Raw genomic sequence first — 20,118 nt, forward strand, 5'->3', positions numbered from 1 at the left:
TGAACTCAAATAAAACAAGAGTATCAAGTCTGGAAAAAGGGGCAGGTGAACCAGGAAATGGTTAAGGATATTGTAAGGTCATGTAGAAAGAGAATTAGAGATGCAAAAGCTCAGTTAGAATTTAACCTGGCCATATCTGTTAAGGATAATAAAAATGTTATAAATTCATTAATAACAAAAAGAGGGTCAGGGAAAATCTCCATTCCCTATTGGATGAGGGGGAGAATACGTTAAGACAAGGAAAAGGCTGAGGTACTTAGCACCTTCTCTGCCTCAGTCTTTAACAAAAAGCCTGGCTAGCCTCAGGACAACTGAGCTCCTGAGCTGGCAGACAGGGATGGGGAGCAAAATACCCCTCCTGTAATCCAGGAGGAGGTAGTGACCTGCAGTGCCACTTAGATCCCAACAAGTCTATGGTGCCAGATGGGTCTCATCCTATAGTGCTGAGAAATATGGCAGAAGAAGTGACTAAGCCACTCTCCATCATTTCTCACCAGTCCTGGCTAAACAGGGAGGTCCCAGGTGACTGGAGGTTGGCCAATGTGACACTCATCCACAAGGAGGGCCAAAAGGAGGATCTGGGGAACTACAGGCCTGTCAGCCTGACCACAGTGCCTGGCAAGGTTATGGAGCAGATGACCCTGAGTGCCATCAAGTGGCATGTACAAGACAACCAGGGCAACAGGCCCAGCCAACATGGGTTTAGGAAAGAAAGGTCTTGCCTGACCAATCCCATAGTCATAGGGATATGACTGGGTGAACCTCCTAGGGGATGAGGGGAAGGCTGTGGATGTCATCTGCCTCGACTTCAGCAAAGCTTTTGACACAGTCTCCCACAGCATCTTCCTGGAAAAGCTGTCAGTCCCTGGCTTGGGCAGATGCACCCCTTCACTGAGTTGAACTGATTGGATGTAAGCTCACTACTTATAAGTGGCTACATAAAATGAGTTCTCCATTATAATAAGCATAAGAAATCAGAATTATTTTAGTTTTTCCATCTGAACAATAAAGACATTTCAAAGTTTGAATAAATAAATGTATCTGACAATCAAAGCTGGTATTTTCAGTGCAGCCTCCTGATCTCTATCAGCTGCTCAGAAGCACAGAGCTGCTAAAAGCACTGACTGACATGCCCATGAAGTGCAACAGATTATCATGTGAAAACTTCATTTTCACCAGGACCTTGAACACAGCATTAAAATTCTTTCTAAATCTGGAGGGAAATGTTGCTTTTTTTTCAAAGAACCAGTTTTCTACATGTTGCCAGCCATTCAGGATTTTCAAAACAGTTTTTAATCTCACTTATATTCATTGCTTCTGCTTCATCTACTTTCTTTCATGCCCCATTAACTTGAAAAATTACAGTCATGCTTCTCACTTTTGTTTATGTTTGGTTTCTGGCCAATTTCACCATTAGGTCCTCAAGATGAAACACTGAAGCTACAAAATTCCAGAAACTAATTTTGAAGAGGAAACATTTACTATCAAACAAAACCATCCAGCAACATAAGGCTCTCACTTTGGCAAAGCCTTTGGGCCCTGTATCTTGACTTGGACTCCCTCGAGTCCATTTTAACTGGCATATGTGTCTTTTAGGAGCAATCAAATATTAAAATAAACCAATGACAAATACAGAATAGCTAGTGTCAAAATTTAAGGAACACTTTTACCTTCCTTTTTGAAATATAAATGGTTTTCAAGCACTTAACACACTTGGGTATTAAACCAGTCTTAAGCCTGAGAACTATTAATTTATGGAGAGAGAAAAAAAACAACTAAGTTTTGTTTATTTTGGAGCTGACATTTTTACCCTAAGTAGAACAAAACTAAGTCTTAAGCTTAAGAGTCAGGCTCTGAATGGTGCCTAAAACACAGCAAGAACAATACTTTCAGCAAATTTCTGAACTCCTAAGGGTCACGTGCCACTGATTTGTAGAATCTGTTGAAAAAATACTGGCATGAGAATTATATACAATGCTTTATCACAAAGAAAAAACTCTCAGGTTAAATAAACCTGAGTGCTGTTGCTACCTTAGGCAGATTTCTCCCATCTCTGTGATGTTTGGATGCCAGATTCTTGTCAAGCATTTTACCTTTGGAGGCTGAAAAAAGAAAAAACAACTTAAAATGTTATCCTTTAATATAAAACTGTATCACTGTTAAAAGCAACATAACCTAGTTTTGTATGTTAAAGACACTGATAAAAAAAACCTACACCAGCTTTCTCTACCCTTTTCACTTCTCAGCTCCTGCCAAAAGCTGGGATGGTATTTATTGACTTCTATCTCCTTTGGGGGAAATAAAATATTCCATGTCACTCAGGTTCTTAACACCTAACCAGTAAGGCAATTCAAAACAGAAAGCTACTAAATATTTTCACCCAAAGCATATTCAAGACAGGAGGTTCATTAAAAACCCACAGAGGATGCAATGCTAACTGCATTAAGAGTAGTACAAAAGTAGTAGTAGTACTCCAGTAGTACTCCAAAAGAGTAACTTTTAAACCACACTTTCCTGCCCACAATTGATTCAGGCTATCCAGGGAGGTGGCATTTAGAAGACTGATGATTTGGTGCTTAGGAATACGGTTTAGCCCAGGACTTGGTAGAGTTGGGTTAATGGTTAACTTGATGACCTTAAAGGTCTTTTCCCACTGGAACTATTCTGTGAAGATGATATATCAAAAGCAGCATCAAGAAGGCATGAGACACTAAAAAGCCACCAAACTTCAGGCAATTTAATCAGATTTCCAAATACCATAGTGGGTTTTGAAAAATATTATCATCTGCTCTAGTTTTGTAAAGTAAATAAAGAGCAGTCATATAAATTCTGGTAGTTTAACAACAGCATGCTGCTCAATACATGCTCTCCAAACTACAATTTGCAGAGCTCAATCAAGCATATGATATCATAGTAAGTGTAATTGGAATGCATCAGCACAGATCAGGACCTTTCAAATTTTCAATTAAATCACGTATTATAGACATGAAACTTTTTCTCCACTGCTTCAGTCAACAAAAACACCTCCAACTATTGCATTTGCACAGCAGCATGATGTGTTTTGTCTCATCACAGGGTACCAAACTACCACTAACACACCTTTCCAACACTAGAAGAAAAAGGACCTATCACCACAATAATCTGCAATTTACAGTGCAGATGTTTCTTCCAGACAATTTTTTTCTACAATCCCATGGTACTTTTATTACAGACTGAATATATTTTCTTAGTGTCAATGCCAAGTTTCCTATGAAGTCCTCTTACCTGGAAAAGAAATCTGAAGGGACAACTACTAGGTTAATGACAAATACTCACCACCATATTGTAAGCTTCAGGAACTTCAATTTCAAACTGAAACTTTCCACCCTGGTAGTAACCTTCATCTAGCAAAGAAAAACCAACAAAAATAGGTTAAATAAGAGAAAATAATGGATGCCAAGTAGTACAAAATACCTGTCATAATCAAAATAAAATAACGTCACAGAGTTATCTTCAAGTATTTAACTTAGGCACACCATACCACTAGCTCTATGGTAGTCCAACAAGAGTGTCAATGTCGTATCTTGTGTCACTCCCAACACCCTTACAGCAGAAATTTAAGTCAGAACAGTCAACAGTCCCAGAACGATCCTGAAAAAACCACCTTCCAGATCAGAGTACCAGGGAATACCAAGCCAGAGAAGCCTTTGATGTACTTTCTCATGCCTGTATGAAAATTCTGCCACACATCAGCCACATGGCATACAGTACCAAAACACAGCCCCTTGGAGTGAGCTGGGTACAATATTTGACTGCAAGTATATGCCTCAGAGTATACAATTGTACTGGTTTGGGCCAGGATAGAGCTCATTTTCTGCCTTGCAATTTTGCTTTAAGCTATATCTCTCGTAAGTAGCTGTACTTGCTGAAATTAACAGCAAGTTTCTTACTGAGTGTCTGCTTCTAGGACTGATAACACTCCATGTTTATAGTTACAGCCAGAGAATGCTACGCAGAACCAAGGCCACTGCTCAGTTCTGAGGAACATTTTGTGCTCTAGAAAGAGAAAGGGAGTAAAGGGGTCACACCTCCACCCCTCCTTTAGGGAGGAGTGGACAAGACAGATGACAAAAACCGACCAGAGTATTCCATCCCATACACATCACATTCAGTATAAATTTGAGGGATAATGAAGGTCAAGTCCCTTCACCCTTCTCTTCATCCTTTGCCTGTTCCTATTTGTTTCAGCATCCTGGGAGGATTCAATCCCTTCATCTGCCAGCCTGAATCTGTGTGATCCTGCCTCCAGCTCCCTACTGCTGCTGACCTCAAGAGTCCAGCTTGGACTTTCCCAGGGCTGCCCTGCAGCTTCGGTGGTGACATAAGAGTTACTGGGAGAAAGGGAGCAGGAACGTGGTATCATTTGTCTATATATCTGTATATATTTAATAATTTTTCCTTTTAAATCAGTACTGTTTCATTAAGGGTGAGAGACAAACTGGAAGCAAAACTACACAGCTTTATTCTCTCTCTCTTCTTTATCGCGGAGGGGGATTAATAGAGAACATCTGTCATACAGTTAACTGCCAGCCCAGTATTAAACCATGACAACAATATGAGCAAGTTTCTCTTTTATTGTAGTTATCTTAATATATCAGTTAGGAAAACCTGCCTCCCTCTGTCAACTGAATTATTAAAATAGCAAAATTTCAAGATATGAAATCTGAAAATATCTAGCTGCATTTAACCAGACATATGACTACAGGCAGCCTGCTGTGCTTGGTAGGTGAAAGGCTTACAAGAGACCTGAAATGCATCTGTCTGACATTGCCATTAAGTGTTTTTCATTAGCAAAAGGAAACAGACAGTGCACACTGGGTGTCTGGGGCTCCTGAGGAATGCTCAGAGGCAAACCACCTTGAGTACTCAAGCTCTCTATCACCCAGTACAACCATGGGGAAGGTTTAAAGGTCAGGAAGGCTGGTTATTGTAGTGCAACATCACTTTTTTGTATTATTTTTAAAACAAACATTTCAAAGGAAAGCTCTGTACAGCAATACATATTTTTAAAGTTTTATCATCTTGCTTGTTCCATAACACACATACAAAAAAAAATTTAGATCCTCTATGTCTCATCCAAATCCTCTTCCAGGATGGTGTCTTCTGGACATGTTGCCTTTCCAGTGCCTACACAGATGTGAAGCAGCCTCCTATTTTGTCCTGCCAACCCATGCACCACATTCACCTGCACAGGTTTCATTCCATGTAATAGTCTCACTACGCACAAGCTGGTAGGTGCCACGATGACAAGAGAGCAGTCAGCTCCTACCCTTCTCCCCTTATCTTTTATCAGCTGCCTCACTGAAGAAGAGACAGTATCACCCTGTTATCAGATACAAGTCTCTCTTCAGACTTAAACTATGCCACTATGCTTCACCAGAAAATAAATGCACATGCACTGATTCCTGTGGGGAAAAAGAAAAAAAGAAAGCAAGACAAAAGCATTTATGTTTTGCTTTCAAGTATGCTGAGATACCTAATCAGTAAAGCAAGGCATTTCTAAAGAACATGATGTAAAGAGTTATGCTGATATCCTTTTGATAACACTGCTCCCTGTCAAGCGTGCAAAGCATTCAAAGTGAGACACTGGACTATTCCAGGAATGAATTATCAGAGAAATGGTCCAATATGCCCCTGGAGGTTAAAACAGCTCAAGCACCCCCAAGACACCCTACAGTACACAGCTAACTGTACTTGTTCTACCACTTAGCTCATTGTAATAGATTTTTAACCAAGTGTCATGAATCCTCATTATTTCCAAGTATGCCATTCCTTGAAAAAAGCACAGTTAATCTCAGGTCTTTAGTGTTCATACTAATACAAATAAGTAACACCATACAGGAATTTAGTGTTAATTATAGTGCAAACTGTGTACACCAACATCTTCCATGAGCCTCCCTTACTCCCCTTTGCCTAACACTTCCCAAGCTATCACTTCTCAACACACACAAACCCATGAAACGCACACGTTTCCACATGTGTTGTCCAGCAAGGTAAAAAACAGAAACACCACTGTTAAGCTTGCTCAGGAGATGAAACCAACAGAAAATCGTTTCCCTTAATTTTCAAATTTCCTTAACTTTACTTATATTTCAATAGTTCCTTTATTATGTGGACTTGGAGCAAAGAACATAGCAGCTCTTGTATTCCACTCTTGCTAAGGTGAAATAGATACCTGTTGACAGAAGTATGTATATATGTTTTAAGTTAAAAAAAAAAAAAAAAAATCAGATTTAATCTCCCTCTATCCTTTGTCCCAAAGAAACATTCAAGAATGGCCTCCAAGGAAGAAAGATGACCAGAAGACTCAGATTCCTGGTAGTCAAGCAGCAAGAGAAAAGCCATTCTTCATGTCTCTCTGCAGACTGTAAGCACCAGGCTTACAGCATCTGCAGCAGGACCTAATGTAGGTAGGTCCTTGACTGTCATCTTGTTAAATTGATGCCATGGAGAAAAAAGCTTAAGTTGTTCTCCATTTTCCCTGCTCTTCCCCACCACACAGACCCTAGCTCAGGACAACTCCACTTCCTCCCAGATATGGAAAAAAACTCCCAGAGTCGATGTGCATGACAGAAATCAGCCAAGGTCAGTTCATCTGGAGAGGACAAGACCAGCTAAGCCTCTCTGCCTCTATAAAACCATCTCTGCTAGAGGAGTGCACAGCTGCCTACAGGATTACTGAGATGAACTGATGTGCAGGGGTGCAATATTATCACCAGTGTCAGCAGGAAAGTGGAGGGACCAGACTCTGAAAGAACACTTTATCATGGCAAAAACATGTTTTAGGTTAGCTCAGGCACTTTCTAAATACATATTAACACCTCCAGAGGCTGTAAGATTCCTTGTGTATTAATTCAGCTTTTCTTACTGTGTTCTTTGTAAGCCTGAGAAAACTCTAGAAGAATTAGAACACTTCAGACATTATACCTCACACCGCAGGTCACTTCCACATATTTCCATAATTGAGTGTCCCTCATGGAAAATGAACACTCATCACTGTCTTGCATTGCAACTTCTCTTTTTATATTTCAAGTTTGCCTTTGCAAGAAGCCTTAAGAGCTACATGTACAAGCAGGATTTCCAGAAGTCACACAGCACCTCAATGCATAAAGCACTTCCATGCAGGAGGAAGAAAACTGAGTCTTCCTCCAGACTGTCAAGATTCATGTAATATTCACTGTTTATTCATGTAATATTCATATTCACTGTTTAAACACTGCAAAAATAGTTGCTTCAAGTAAAGATTTTAGCCAATTTGTGCAAGAAAAATTCTGTCAAAGTCACTTAGCTGTCTCTCCGCTACCCCACAGAAAAGTAAGATTTAGCACACTCTAAAGCAAAACCTCAATAAGGAAGGGTATCAAAAAGCTACAAAGACTTTCTTGGTATGCATTATGCTCTGCCTTCAGAGAGCTGTGTTAAGCTGTAGCTGATGACAAGATTCTGCACCTTAATTATGCACAGCTGAAAATAAATGTTTACTTCAATCAGCCTGCAACTGCAGAGACTTCAGCTGTGCAGCTATATTTAGAATATTAAAATTATCTCATTCCCAAGACCATTTCAGCAACAAAGCTAGCACAAAAACCACGCTCTGTATTCAACTGTCTTCAACCAATGTCTTCTCACTGCAACATCATGCTGCAGAGCAGTTAAAAAAAAATACTATACATTTAGACACCTCAGAATTAGTATGAAGAAGATACCATCACATCACATTCAAGACATCCCTAAGTTGCTCGGCCACGATTTCGGAAAGTCAAGTGATTTCTGAAATAGAGTCAAGCAGCATCATTCAAACTGCAGGGCCTGTGGTGTGGTGCCAGCAGACTGACACTGCCCAGGTACACATAAAATCACAGAACTGGCTGGGTTGGAAGGGACCTCAGAGATCATCAAGTCCAACCCTTGATCCACTCCCACTGCAGTTACCAGCCCATGGCACTGAGTGCCACATCCAGTCTCTTTTTAAATATCTCCAGGGATGGAGAATCCACTACTTCCCTGGGCAGCCCATTCCAATGCCTGATCACCCTTTCTGTAAAGAAATTCTTTCTAATGTCCAACCTAAACCTCCCCCGGGAGGTGATGATGATGAACACATTTCCCGCACAGGATGAGCAGGCAATGCCTCTAGAACGGCACCCACATTCACTTCCGATGCCACATCCTACAGGAGAGTGCGGACCCCCCGCTCTCCCCACCTCCCCAGCGGTCCCATCGGTGCCTCGGGACCAGGGGACACCCCGGGCCGCCCGCACCGCGACTGCCGCCGCGCGGGGCCAATCAACAGCGACACCTAGCGGCCGCACGGGGGCAGCGCCCTGGATCGGGCGCTGGCAGGGGCGGTGCAGCACTCCCGGGAGCCAGGCACGCATCCTGCCGGACACCAGCGCCTGCGGGAAACAGGCACCTGCTACAACCAGCCGCAGGCAGATTTGCCCCTGTACTTAGCGCTAGTGAGGCAACACCTCGAGTACTGTGTCCAGTTCTGGGCCCCTCAGTTCAGGAAGGAGATTGAGGTCCAGGAGCAGGTCCAAAGGAGGGCAACCAGGCTGGTGAAGGGACTCGAGCACAGACCCTATGAGGAGGGGCTGAGGGAGCTGGGGCTGTTCAGCCTGGAGAAGAGGAGGCTCAGAGGAGACCTCATCACTCTCTACAACTCCCTGAAAGGAGGTTGGAGCCGGGTGGGGGTTGGTCTCTTTTCCCAGACGACTTTCAACAAGACAAGAGGGCATGGTCTTAAATTGTGCCGGGGGAGGTTTAGGTTGGATATTAGAAAGAATTTCTTTACAGAGAGGGTGATCAGACATTGGAATGGGCTGCCCAGGGAAGTAGTGGATTCTCCATCCCTGGAGATATTTAAAAAGAGACTGGATGTGGCACTCAGTGCCATGGTCTAGCAACCGCAATGGTGGTTCAAGGGTTGGACTTGATGATCTCTGAGGTCCCTTCCAACACAGCCAATTCTATGATTCTATGATCACTGCACATCTATGCCAAATAATTCCATGTAGGTAACACGCCAGATCTCCCGCTTGAAAGAGTTGGGAGAGTCTCAAAGGTAAAAGTGGCAAAAATAATTGCATCTGAAGTTTAAGTGATTTTCCATGCCTACTCATCCATAAAACAAACACAACTTTCTATTTTAAGATAGATGGCCATTTTGGTTAGGACAAAGTAATTTCAGGTAGCTAGTAAGAAACCCACCTGGAAGGAAATTCTGAAATTCTGGTGTTGGGGAAACAGTTCAGAAATATCCAGGTTGTGAGCAATCCTGACTTACTTCAACTTAGGCTACATTGGGTTAATACTTATTGAGGCCTAGTTAGAGGCCTGAGAATAAGCTACTGGGAAAGAGATAACTTAATTGGCAACAGAAGAGGAAAATAATTATGTGAGAAGAATCTTTCCGTGAGAATGGTATGTGTAATTGGAATACAAAGCCACCTGCATGATAAGATGGTGTAAACAAGGCTTCTCTATATAAAGTGAGTGCAAGTTGCGAATAAACGATTTTCCTGCAATCATATTGATGCGTACATGGAATCCTTAAGCCTCCGCAGATTGCTTTCCCACATTCTGGTATTCTGAAAACATAGTCATGAGGTTTCGGTTTCTATCAATTTGTCAGCAGAAGCTCTGCAGTGTGATGTTAAGTTTTATTATTACTAAAGAACTTAATTTTCACATACTTGAATGTTCAATGATAAGAGCCTGCTTTCTACTTGTTAAGCATCATGCACAATTTTGAAGATGTGTTTTATTTTATTTTCCAGATTTAATTTTGATTTATTTGCAGTTTTCCATAGAGTAACATCTGCCTTTTCAACTCTGCAGACTCAATCATTGGAAAGGAATGAAAAGGCAACAGGGCTGTAACTGAGTAACTTCTCTAGACTTAAGTCCAAGATTTTTACCAGCAAATAAAGTAAGGTGGTTTGAAACTCTCTGAAAGAAAAAAAAAAGTGAGCGAACAAGACCTGGATATTTCCTAAACTTGCTCAGTTCTGATGGCCTTTTTACTAGAATCAAGTTCCCAAAATCCACCCCAGTTACTCCACTGCCTCTATCAAATAACCACTGCATTATAACCAGTATTTCTTTGGTACAATGTCCCTGGGTAAACTTCTGGAATTACATTCATAAGCATCAACACACAGTAACAAAAGTAACATGCTTAAAAATTACCTGGGATTACAGTTAGCTGAAAGTAATGAAGCTTGTTTGGGTCAGCAAAATTCACTTTACATGTACCTGCAAAATGAAAGAGTAAATTACATCAGAAAATTGTTTCTCCACTGTTGGGAAAGCAAGTGTATCATCCTCCATGCTCTCCAGATTTACTCCCTGATTAATCCCTACTTTTCAGTCAAGTGATTGCCTCTTTCACTAAGCTCCTCTTCCCTATACCTTTATAAGTTCACGTGAAGTGATGGAACTTCACATCTTTGAGCTGTGAGAAAGGAAGTTACTTCCTTTCAGTAAAACATGTCTCGTGCCAAAGGATTTGGTCTCCTGCACAGCTACGAGCTACTTAAGGCATAAAAAATGAGCATCTCATAAGTTCTTTCAGAGCAAGGTGTGTAACATCTGATGGTGAGCTGCAGTCTGCAGGAAGTTACACCACCACAGCTGTGTGCTAACAAAGCTTTATGTCTGCCTGGAGGGCATAATGAGATACAGTATTTACTGGAAGCCTCATCTAAAAGGCAGTGAAGTCTCCCTTTAGCTCATTGAGCAAGTCCATTCCCCGTAGCCAATTATGTGCTAAGGTTGTGGAGCCTCATTACAAACCAAAGTGTTATCTTTTTATTCCAAGACTAGATGAACTACGGTGAAAAATGAGAAGGTAGGCCAAGTGTGGAAAAAAAGATAAAACATAAATCTGATTAAACTAGTCAGAGGTTTCAGTTCAACAGATCCAAGTTCACACCATAAAAGCCCTTTGTCTACATTTGATGACAAAATAAGTTGCTGCCCTTGCACAAAACTGACCTTTCTTGCCTACAAGAGAGAACAGCTGTCAAGCTGTCATTAGAAGATGATTAAATTAAAGATCCATACCAAGCAGCCTTTAGCTTCTTCCCACATCAAACTGACTGCTCTTTTTCTGTAGTCAAGAAGCTAAATTATATTAGACAGATCCTTTTTGCCTAGAAAAAAATAACTAGAACTGTACACAAACCCTAGTATTGTAGTAACTGGAAACCATTATACAATTTTCTCAGGTGTTTGTTATCCTTTAGAGAAGTCCACACAAAAGAGTTTAAAAAAAACTAAAATGATGCTGTAAAATGCCTCTAATTGCCTTAGAGAAAGAACATACAGAAAGGAAGTATCAAATAATGCCTCTTCCTGTCTTCCCTTTTTGGTGTTTCTGGTTTCTTTTTTTTCCTTCTCTTGTAATCCCTCCCATCAGGCAGTCTGTACACTGAAAAGCCCTGAGCAATTGCTCTGCATTTAGAATCGTTAGCAAACAGAAGATGCTTATCAAAAGCAGCACTCAGAACACTAACCTGGAGACAAAAAAATATGGTCAATACTCCGCTTAAAGGGGGAAAGACTAGAAACACCACAGCTACCTGAGAGCATGAGCAGAAAGCATATTCACTGCTTTTCTTTGCAGGCTGAGCATATGGGCAGAGCAGTGAGAACACAGCAGAGTAACAACCCCTTCTTTCCCTGCAGGGATTGGGTTTACTCTGAAAGAGGAATGTGCACCACAAGATGCTACTGAGAGTGATCCATGGGCTCTGAATGTACCTCTGAGCTTACCAGGCAATAGCTTATTGAGCTATTGTGAGACTTGAAGGGAAAGGGATCTCAGCAACAATTCCATTTCTCTGACAGCACTCACCCTTAGCAACAAATACTGAGCAGCAGAAACTTTATTCCCCTTTATGTAAGGGCTTTATGTTTTGCTGTCCATTGCAGAACTAGGATTTCTAAAGCTAAGGAGGAAAAAACTTTTTACTTGTAACTATCCTCAACTTTAGAAGCAACAAGTCATTTACTAAAGTGGCTATTAATAGTTTCAGCTTTTAGCATAACATACATGTAACAGCTAAAACCATTCTATCTTGTGGAGTTGTTTTTTTTTTAGGGAATATGGATCACTTTTTTAAAAAACATTTTTCATTACACTATTTTTCACTATTAGCAAATACATCTGGCTACAGCTAGTATGTGAAATTAAAAAATCACTAGGCAGACTTAATATGTTTGAGTTTTTTGCTCCTGTTTTGAAAATGAGAATTGAGGAAAAACTCTTCAGTTACAGGTTCCTTTTCTGTGTTTTATGAGGGAAGCTCCTACCTACTCTTACAGCGATCAAATCCTAGAGCCAAATGATCAATACCACTTCCAACAGACACTAAGAAGGGATCCACCTCTGCAAAACCCCTTAAAAAGGAGCAACACAGAAAACCTGTTCAAACCTGAGTGGCCAAATTTTTCCCAGCTTTTTCAAGAGCTAAGAATAAAAATCATTAGTGTTCATACTTCAGTCAAAGCATTCAGTTGAATGGTTCTTTTCCCTTTAAAATGCATACCATTAAATGCTATACTTACAAGGTAAATTAGCTTCAAGTTCTGCAACCTCTGTTGAAAGACAAAAAAAAAAAAAAGCCACCTGTTATTTATGCAAGCATAAATTCATTCTGTAAGTCTAAATTGGCAGATCTAATTAAAGCCAACCTGTACCAAAATTCACTTAAAAATACAATATATCTGCCCTGAAGTTTACCTTGAAATCTCTTTTTAAGCTATGCAATTAATTACTGTAAACATCCATCTGTCCTACATACAATGCAAATATATGTTATTGTAATTAGGGCACTCAGCTCTGCCAAGATTGAAGTGCCAGGGCTTCTAAAACACAGAGCACTGGCAGTTCTAAAGATGGTATTATCCAAGATTCCAAACCTGTCAACATAGGGCACTAAAATACAGAAAGCCAAAACTCCACAGCCAGCAAAACAAAACAGAAAAACCTTGAGAACCAAGGTGCCAGTCCATGAAAAGCAGGACTGCATCTACACAAGCCTGCCTATGCACCACCACTCTCCAGCACCTAATTGGAAACACCATCATTTTCCACAGGAAAACAGTACTTAGTGCCCACTCAGCACTGGCTTAGCAGAGGTGCAGACACTGTGGAGCACTGGAATTCCTCTCTCCCAGTCAAGAGGGCTGATTGCCAAGAAGCAGCAAACCCAGCAGCACTGCAAGGCCCTGCCCCCATGCTGACAAGTCACCCTGGGAAGGTCTGACAGGCTGGAAGTGCAGACAGAAGCCAGATCTTCCACAGGCAAAAAACCTCAGGTGCAGTCACCCCAGACCCAGACTGGCTCCCTACCAGCCAGCCTGGTGTTCTTGAAGTCCTGGGAGATGTGGTGCAGAAGCACACCCAAGTGGCAGCTATATTTGCAGAGTCCTGCTCTTGTTCCCACAAACACTTGTGGGAACAGTTCTAAATCCTATTCTAAACTATAAAGAGGAAAAAAAGGTTAAAAAAACCACCACAGACTTTGGAAGAGTTGAATGCAGACCGATGATGCCTCAGAAACAGGTTAGGAACTTTAAAAAGCAGAGGAAAGCTAAGCCTAACACAAGCAAGCAGTGCTATTTATAAATTATTTCACAATCAATAACTCTCCCTATCTACAAAATTTTTCAGGATGCAAATAAGAACACACACATGGTTTGAGCCACCATGAAATGTTATCTTCAGCAACATACAGACTATAATCTCCTTGCTCCACACCCTCACTTCAACAATGGAAGTGCTCTGTTTACTAGCCTTGACACCACATGCTTCCCTCTGGAGTTTGTTTTGAATTACAGAAAATAAAAGCCTTTTTTTTTCCCCAAGTGAATTCCATGTACTTATCCACAGCAATACCTCTCTCGTTTTGCCCAAAAAGCCTCCCTTTCCTCTTTAGGTCCCCAATTTAATGTGCATCTTTAAGAATGCTACAGATTAAATGCCTTGACATTCTAACAAAACCTCAATTTTCTAGGTGTAAGTTCTAGCAGAATAATGCTGCTTGCCTCCTAATACTATTCATCTATCTTTATAGCTTTTCTTAGTTAGCTCCTCTTACTTCCACCCATCACTAAAGCCAAGAACAGCACCTGGTGACACTCTGGTGATAGCTCACATATTGCCAATTTCAGTAAAAATATTCCAAAACACTAATTGCCAACTTTTCTCCTCATTTATGTGGTGCAAATATTTAAAAATCATACCTAAACTACTTTTTTTCTCTACTTAGTTAATATTAGTTAGGAGACACATGTAGTTTGTCTACACCAAATTTTTAGAAGTTTGTAAGCATCATCTACACTTCAGAGTGTCTGGAGTCACAGCCATCTACCCCATAATAATAATGGCCTTGATCTACTTACCAGTGTAAGCAATACATTTGAGGACTGCAGGGTTATCAGTGTGACAATACCTGCCTTCAAAGACATCCTATACCATCTTCCTATGACAGACTCTACCAACACAAACAAGGCAGTCTTTTATTTACTTCCAGATAAAAAAGCCAGACACTATGTCTGGGCAATACCTCAAGAAAACCTGGCAAACATCTGTCTGCAGAATTTGTTAGACTATCAGCAGAGTATCTTTCCAGCACATTATCATCACTGTATCAGAAAACCAGCCATCTGTCTTTGATTCATACACTATCACCAGCTCCCAGGGCCAGGTAGGATTTAGTGTTCTGTGCCCCAAATCTCCCTTAGCTAAGCTTCCAGAGCAGCTCTAAGCTGTGTCTAAGCTGCTCTGGAAAACACTGCACAGAGCAGTTGTCTGCTGTTTATTGACTCAAACTATATTGTTTCTGATTTGAGGCTTAAATGGATCCAGGTGTGCTACAGAAAAACCAAGCTATCACTGAGCTAACTTAACCTGACCACAGCTCATTCTTCCTCCTCAGAGGCTTTCAACAGTAGAATAACACTCCTAATACTACTAAAAGGTGTAACTGAACATGCACTCACTTGAGCACAGCTGCTAAGGAAAACAAAGACAGAACAACATGAGCTTGTTCTCATCTCCTCCTTTCTGATGGCCAGCACTTTTCTTTTTTTGCCTAAGAGATTTTTTAATACAGACTGGCCTGATGGAGCCTTTCACCCATTCTGCACCCATTCTGTCATTCATTTGGTAACTTCAGCATAAACAAAGAGCAGTAACAGCTTCTACTAACAAGGACTCTGCTCCTGATCCCTATCAATCTCATTCCTGCAGATCCAGACAACATGACCTAAAAAACTGTCAACATCAGAAGACTTGTAGATATTGTAGATTCTGTTTCAGCTGAACTAGCTTAAATATCTGGAGCAAGTTCTAGAAACATTTGCAACTGAATGGCCTACATTTGTTTAATGTGTAGCTTAAGATAATGTGCCAACAAGTCTTTCACATAAACTAGATTTTTCCCCTCACTTTCAATGCAGTTATACCAAAGTGATCCATTTCTACTTTTACATCCCTGCTCAGGCCTGAAACCATTCTAACCAGATTGACAGCCACTTGCCTACAGGTCTTCCACTTGCCTACAGCTCTTTTTGGAGAGCCACATGATACAACTTTCACACACAATCAGATCATGACCCAACACTCACACTTGCCAGAAGGATGCTGGCAGTGACCTGCTTTTAACATTTGTCAGTATGAGATTCTACTTGCTCTGTGTGCTGGTTTGCTAATGGTGGCCATAGCAATTACAATGTCAATATTAATTCTCTACAGCTTACATAATTTTTGTCCCCTTCAGACTTAGGCAAGGTTCCAGTCATATAAGTAAAAAACACAACTGCTCTTTCTTGGGGTACACTAACATTTTTTAAGGCATTTCACACATTGCAGCTGAAGTGTGTTACCTGGTTAAAGAGCTTATTCCTCCTGCCTGATATCCTTCCCTGTCAGAATTTCCAATCTGAAAGGCTAAAGCAAGCTCTTCAAAAGACTTATCTCATCAGATAAAATGATTATCAGATAAACTCCTTGTCCTTAGAACAAAAAAGAAAACTGTGAACAGAATGTTCCCATAGTCTAGCTAAGGCACCTCCCAGTGCACTGAGGCAGCACCATTTGCAGAGGAATCTTGCTCTAGCATGCAGCTACACAGCAGGATCTGCCCTAAGCAAAAAACAAAAAAAACCCCAAAAACCCAAAAACCATGATATAATGCTAATTAGATAATATCATTAAGACAAAAACACCAGTGTCAGTCTCAAGTCACTTTGAAATAAGACCAGGAAACAAGTGTTTCATTTGACTGGCATGAATCTTGACCATGACAGCTTAGACATCAGTATTAAAATGTTCACTATCAATCAATTTTGGCAGATACATCAATGTAAACCATGTATTTCTTGCCACTAGATCAAGCTGCACAACCAGAGTTTAAGTGCACAATGACTGCAAAGTGCCAGCACCTAGGGATTGTTAAAGATTGTCTGTGCTACTGAAAAATTGAAAAGTAAGAGTTGTCCCCAGTTTTAGTAAAATATAGCATAATTATTGTCTCACAAACCACCTTATTTACCCAGAACTGCCACAAAGTAAAAGTTAGGGCTTTCCTCTCCCAATAGAGAACTGGCTAGTAACAACCTAGTGCACATAGTAGCCTTTCCAGAATAGACCACTTGTTGCTGCCAAAGTAGTGTTGGGTTTTTATTTGCTGCTTCATGCTCAACTTCCAGTGGGACCAGAACTATGAAAAACATCTCTCTATATTGCTTTAAGCTTTTTAAAGTTTATTGCCTCTGACCTATGCCATTAGAGACCTACAGAAGACTGATACTACTTTTAGGGCTTTTCTTTCCTGTCACAGGCAGTTACAGCTTTGCTCAAAAAACACCAACTTCTATCAAATCAAATCTGATATTCTCCTCTTATATATTCAGTGGCACTGATAATAATTTTCTGTGACAATGTTTTAATCAATCACAGTTCCAAACAATGGACTAATTTTTAAACAGAGTAAGGAAGAAGCTTTTTGTTTCACACTCTTAAACTAAAGTAGGTGTCCCAGAGGCAAAGACCTGCTGGAGATGCAATGCACACCAATACACACTGAACAGCATAAATAAGGAGGTACATCACAAGCAATTCAAAAATTACTTCTGGAAATCACTTTATGCACAATTTAATGTTGAATATTTGCACCACACTTGCAAACTGTAATTCACAAAATATTTAAACATAAATTCCTTTCACCTTTAACAAGTAACTTATCTCGAACAGACACCCTCCGAGTTGAATCAGCAGCTGGATTGGATGCACGGGGTCCTCTGACACCATCATCCCGCTTTAGCTTGCTTGCCAGAGTTAGCATTACTGCTGCTTTCAATCTAGACAGCAATTAGAACAAAGTCTATTAGCAGAACTGAAGTACTATGAAGGGGGGGAGAGTGGGGTGGTGAGGGAGGGGGAAGGAGGACAAAACCAAGTAGGGTTAATTCTTTATTTAACAGGTGTCATCATTGTCTTAACAGTGAAACAAAGAATCCATTCCATGCAGTTACCATGACAGTGATGGAAGAGGAGGGTGGCCTAAAGCACTTGAAGAGGGCAGGGTCTCAAGTTGTGCCAGGGGAAGTTTAGGTTGGATATTAGAAAGAACTTCTTTACAGAAAGGGTGATCAGGCATTGGAATGGGCTGCCCAGGGAAGTAGTGGATTCTCCATCCCTGGAGATATTTAAAAAGAGACTGGATGTGGCACTCAGTGCCATGGTCTGGTAACTGCAGCAGTAGTGGATCAAGGGCTGGAATTGATGATCTCTGAGGTCCCTTCCAACCCAGCCAATTCTATGATTCTATGAATGAGTTCTGTGCAGATGTGAATCCCGAGTTACAGGATGTTAGGCCAAGAGGATGTTCAGTTGTGATGGAGAAATGTCAGGCTTTCATCTCCATTTACAACCCAATTTCACTGCATCTTCTGCCACTGCTTGATCATTGCTCCTTCAAACAAATTGCTGTGGAAATGCCCCTGCCAGACAACCTGCTAGGACCATTCCCATCCACTCCTGAACTGCAATATTGAGAGCTACATTATGTCTGGCCACCACAAAAAAAAGTGAAAAGGAGAGGGGTTACTGAAACAATTCTCTAAGAGTTGGAAGTGAGCCTTGAGTCAGCTACCAGGACAGAGGAAAGCAAACAAATTTACACTGCCCAGAGTGGAAGTTTCTCTGCAGCTGTACAACAGTAACTCACCACAGTGAAGAGTTACAGATTTGGTAACCCAAATTAAGAGATTTTTTGCTGCACCAGTCCTCCACCATAGGAGCTGCACCACTAAATAAATTACAACAAAAGGGGGACAGAATGTCAAAGTCATAAAACCAGACCATCCAGTCTGTCACGGACTGGCATGAAATACATTTTGTCACTACTCCTAATTCAGTTCTTCTCACTCTGAACAGTCTGGACAAACCCCACATAATATTGACAAGATTCATACCCCCTAGAACTTCTTCTCCTCCACAAAATGGCAGGAGAAATGTTCACCCTTTATTTCACTGGGTTAACTTGTATTACTAAAGGCAGAAAAACCTGCAGAAAGTCAGCAAAGTGTCTTTACATGAACCAGTTTGCATAGAAGACTAGACAGGTATGATGTTTGTATGACCATACTGCCTTCCAAAGGCTGTAAGAAGGCTGACAAAACCAAAATATCTGTGATGGGGCAAGAAGGAGAAATTAAACAACTGACATGACACTTGAGTCTTGAGAAGAACATAACAAATAAGTGCATAACCAGGCTTAAAACAAAAAAGGTATATATTTCACAGTAGTACCTAACAGTGTAGAACTCTAAGATGTACAAGAAGGCCAAGTTCTCTGAAGCTCACAGGCACGTATGGCAACACCAAAATCCAATTTTTTTTTTTTTTAAAAAGGGAAAATTCGGGGCAAAGGTAAATTAAAGCTGCTCAACCAAAACATTTACTAGGGTTTTTTTCTCCTCCCTCTAATAAACAGAGCAAACAGTCGTTTTCTCTTCGGAGAAGAGAAAGATAGCTCGCTTAAAATAAATAAATAAAAGGGTGAAGGGAGTTGGGGAGTCTGGGAAGTAGTGATGCAGGATTCTGAAAGAGGGAAAAAAAAAAAGTCCCAAGTCCAGAGGAAATCAACCACAAGGGGAACTAAACGCCTAAATACCTTTATAGACCTGTTTCCTCTCTGCTTATTCGAAAAACACAGGAAATCGTAGACCTAAGGGTGACCAGTGGCGAAATAAAAGCAATTCGCTGCAGGACAGGGGAGCCCCGGGACTCCTCCTGACCCTGAGAGCCGAGGCCTTGGGGCCGAGAGCGGAGGGACCGCCCTGCCCGGCCCACACCACCGGGAAGCCCCTCCGCAGCCCCTCCGCCCTCCGCAGAGTCACTGAGGGTGGCCTGGCCCCTGCGTTAGGGGCACAACCCTGCCGTGAGGAAGGTGGTCCCGGGGGCCCAGTTGGGTTCTGCCCCCTCCCCAGGGTCGCCGGGGCCCTGAGACCCGGCCATCCCGGGAGGAGAGGGGACGGGGGGGAGGAGTAGGAAAGAAGCCGCACCTGAGCCGCGGCAGCCCCAGTCCCGGATGCAAAGTGGGGCGGGGGAAGGACGCACTTACCCGAGCGCGGCGTCAAGGCCCGGCAGCCGCTGCCAACACCATCCCGGAGCTCCCGGGACAGCGCCGCGGCTCCACCCCTCCCTCCCTCCGCCACGGAAGTGAACGGCGCCGGCACCGGAAGTTGAACAGCGCCAGGGGCGGGGCGAGGCGGGGCGAGGCGGGGCGAGGCGGGGCGAGGCGGGGCGAGGCGGGGCGAGGCGGGGCGAGGCGGGGCGAGGCGGGGCGGGGCGAGGCGGGGCGAGGCGGGGAGAGGCGGGGAGAGGCGGGGAGAGGCGGGGCGGGGAGGGGCGGGAGCAGCGACTTTACCGCCGTGCGCGGGGAATCTCGCGAGAGTTGGAGGGGCGGGAAACGTGAGCACCTTGAGCTGAGCGGGGTTCGGGAGGGTTCCGGGAGGGCCCCGTCCCGCTCCGCCCCGTCCCGCTCCGCCCCACTCCAGGCT

At 42.2% G+C, this 20,118-nt stretch overlaps 1 protein-coding gene across 4 annotated transcripts in view; it reads right to left on the minus strand.

The window, feature by feature from the left end:
* UBE2F (ubiquitin conjugating enzyme E2 F (putative)) overlaps positions 1-19,802 on the minus strand; it is a 64,745-nt gene extending 44,943 nt beyond the window's left edge. Inside the window, exons 1-6 of one of the 4 annotated variants that reach the window (XM_030454562.1) lie at positions 19,680-19,795; positions 17,279-17,412; positions 12,613-12,642; positions 10,231-10,296; positions 3,316-3,383; positions 2,032-2,102 (exon numbers count right to left, since the gene is read on the minus strand). In XM_030454562.1, the coding sequence (XP_030310422.1) occupies positions 2,032-2,102; positions 3,316-3,383; positions 10,231-10,296; positions 12,613-12,642; positions 17,279-17,396 (353 nt within the window). In that variant the 5' untranslated portion in view covers positions 17,397-17,412; positions 19,680-19,795. Of the gene's footprint in view, positions 1-2,031; positions 2,103-3,315; positions 3,384-10,230; positions 10,297-12,612; positions 12,643-17,278; positions 17,413-19,679 lie in introns of all 4 variants that reach the window. The other 3 variants (XM_030454560.1, XM_030454563.1, XM_030454561.1) reach the window with 3 other exon arrangements.
* Positions 19,803-20,118: the final 316 nt, after the last annotated feature.

The sequence above is a fragment of the Calypte anna genome, chromosome 7 (genome assembly GCF_003957555.1).
Source record: "Calypte anna isolate BGI_N300 chromosome 7, bCalAnn1_v1.p, whole genome shotgun sequence".
Lineage (NCBI taxonomy): Eukaryota > Metazoa > Chordata > Aves > Apodiformes > Trochilidae > Calypte > Calypte anna.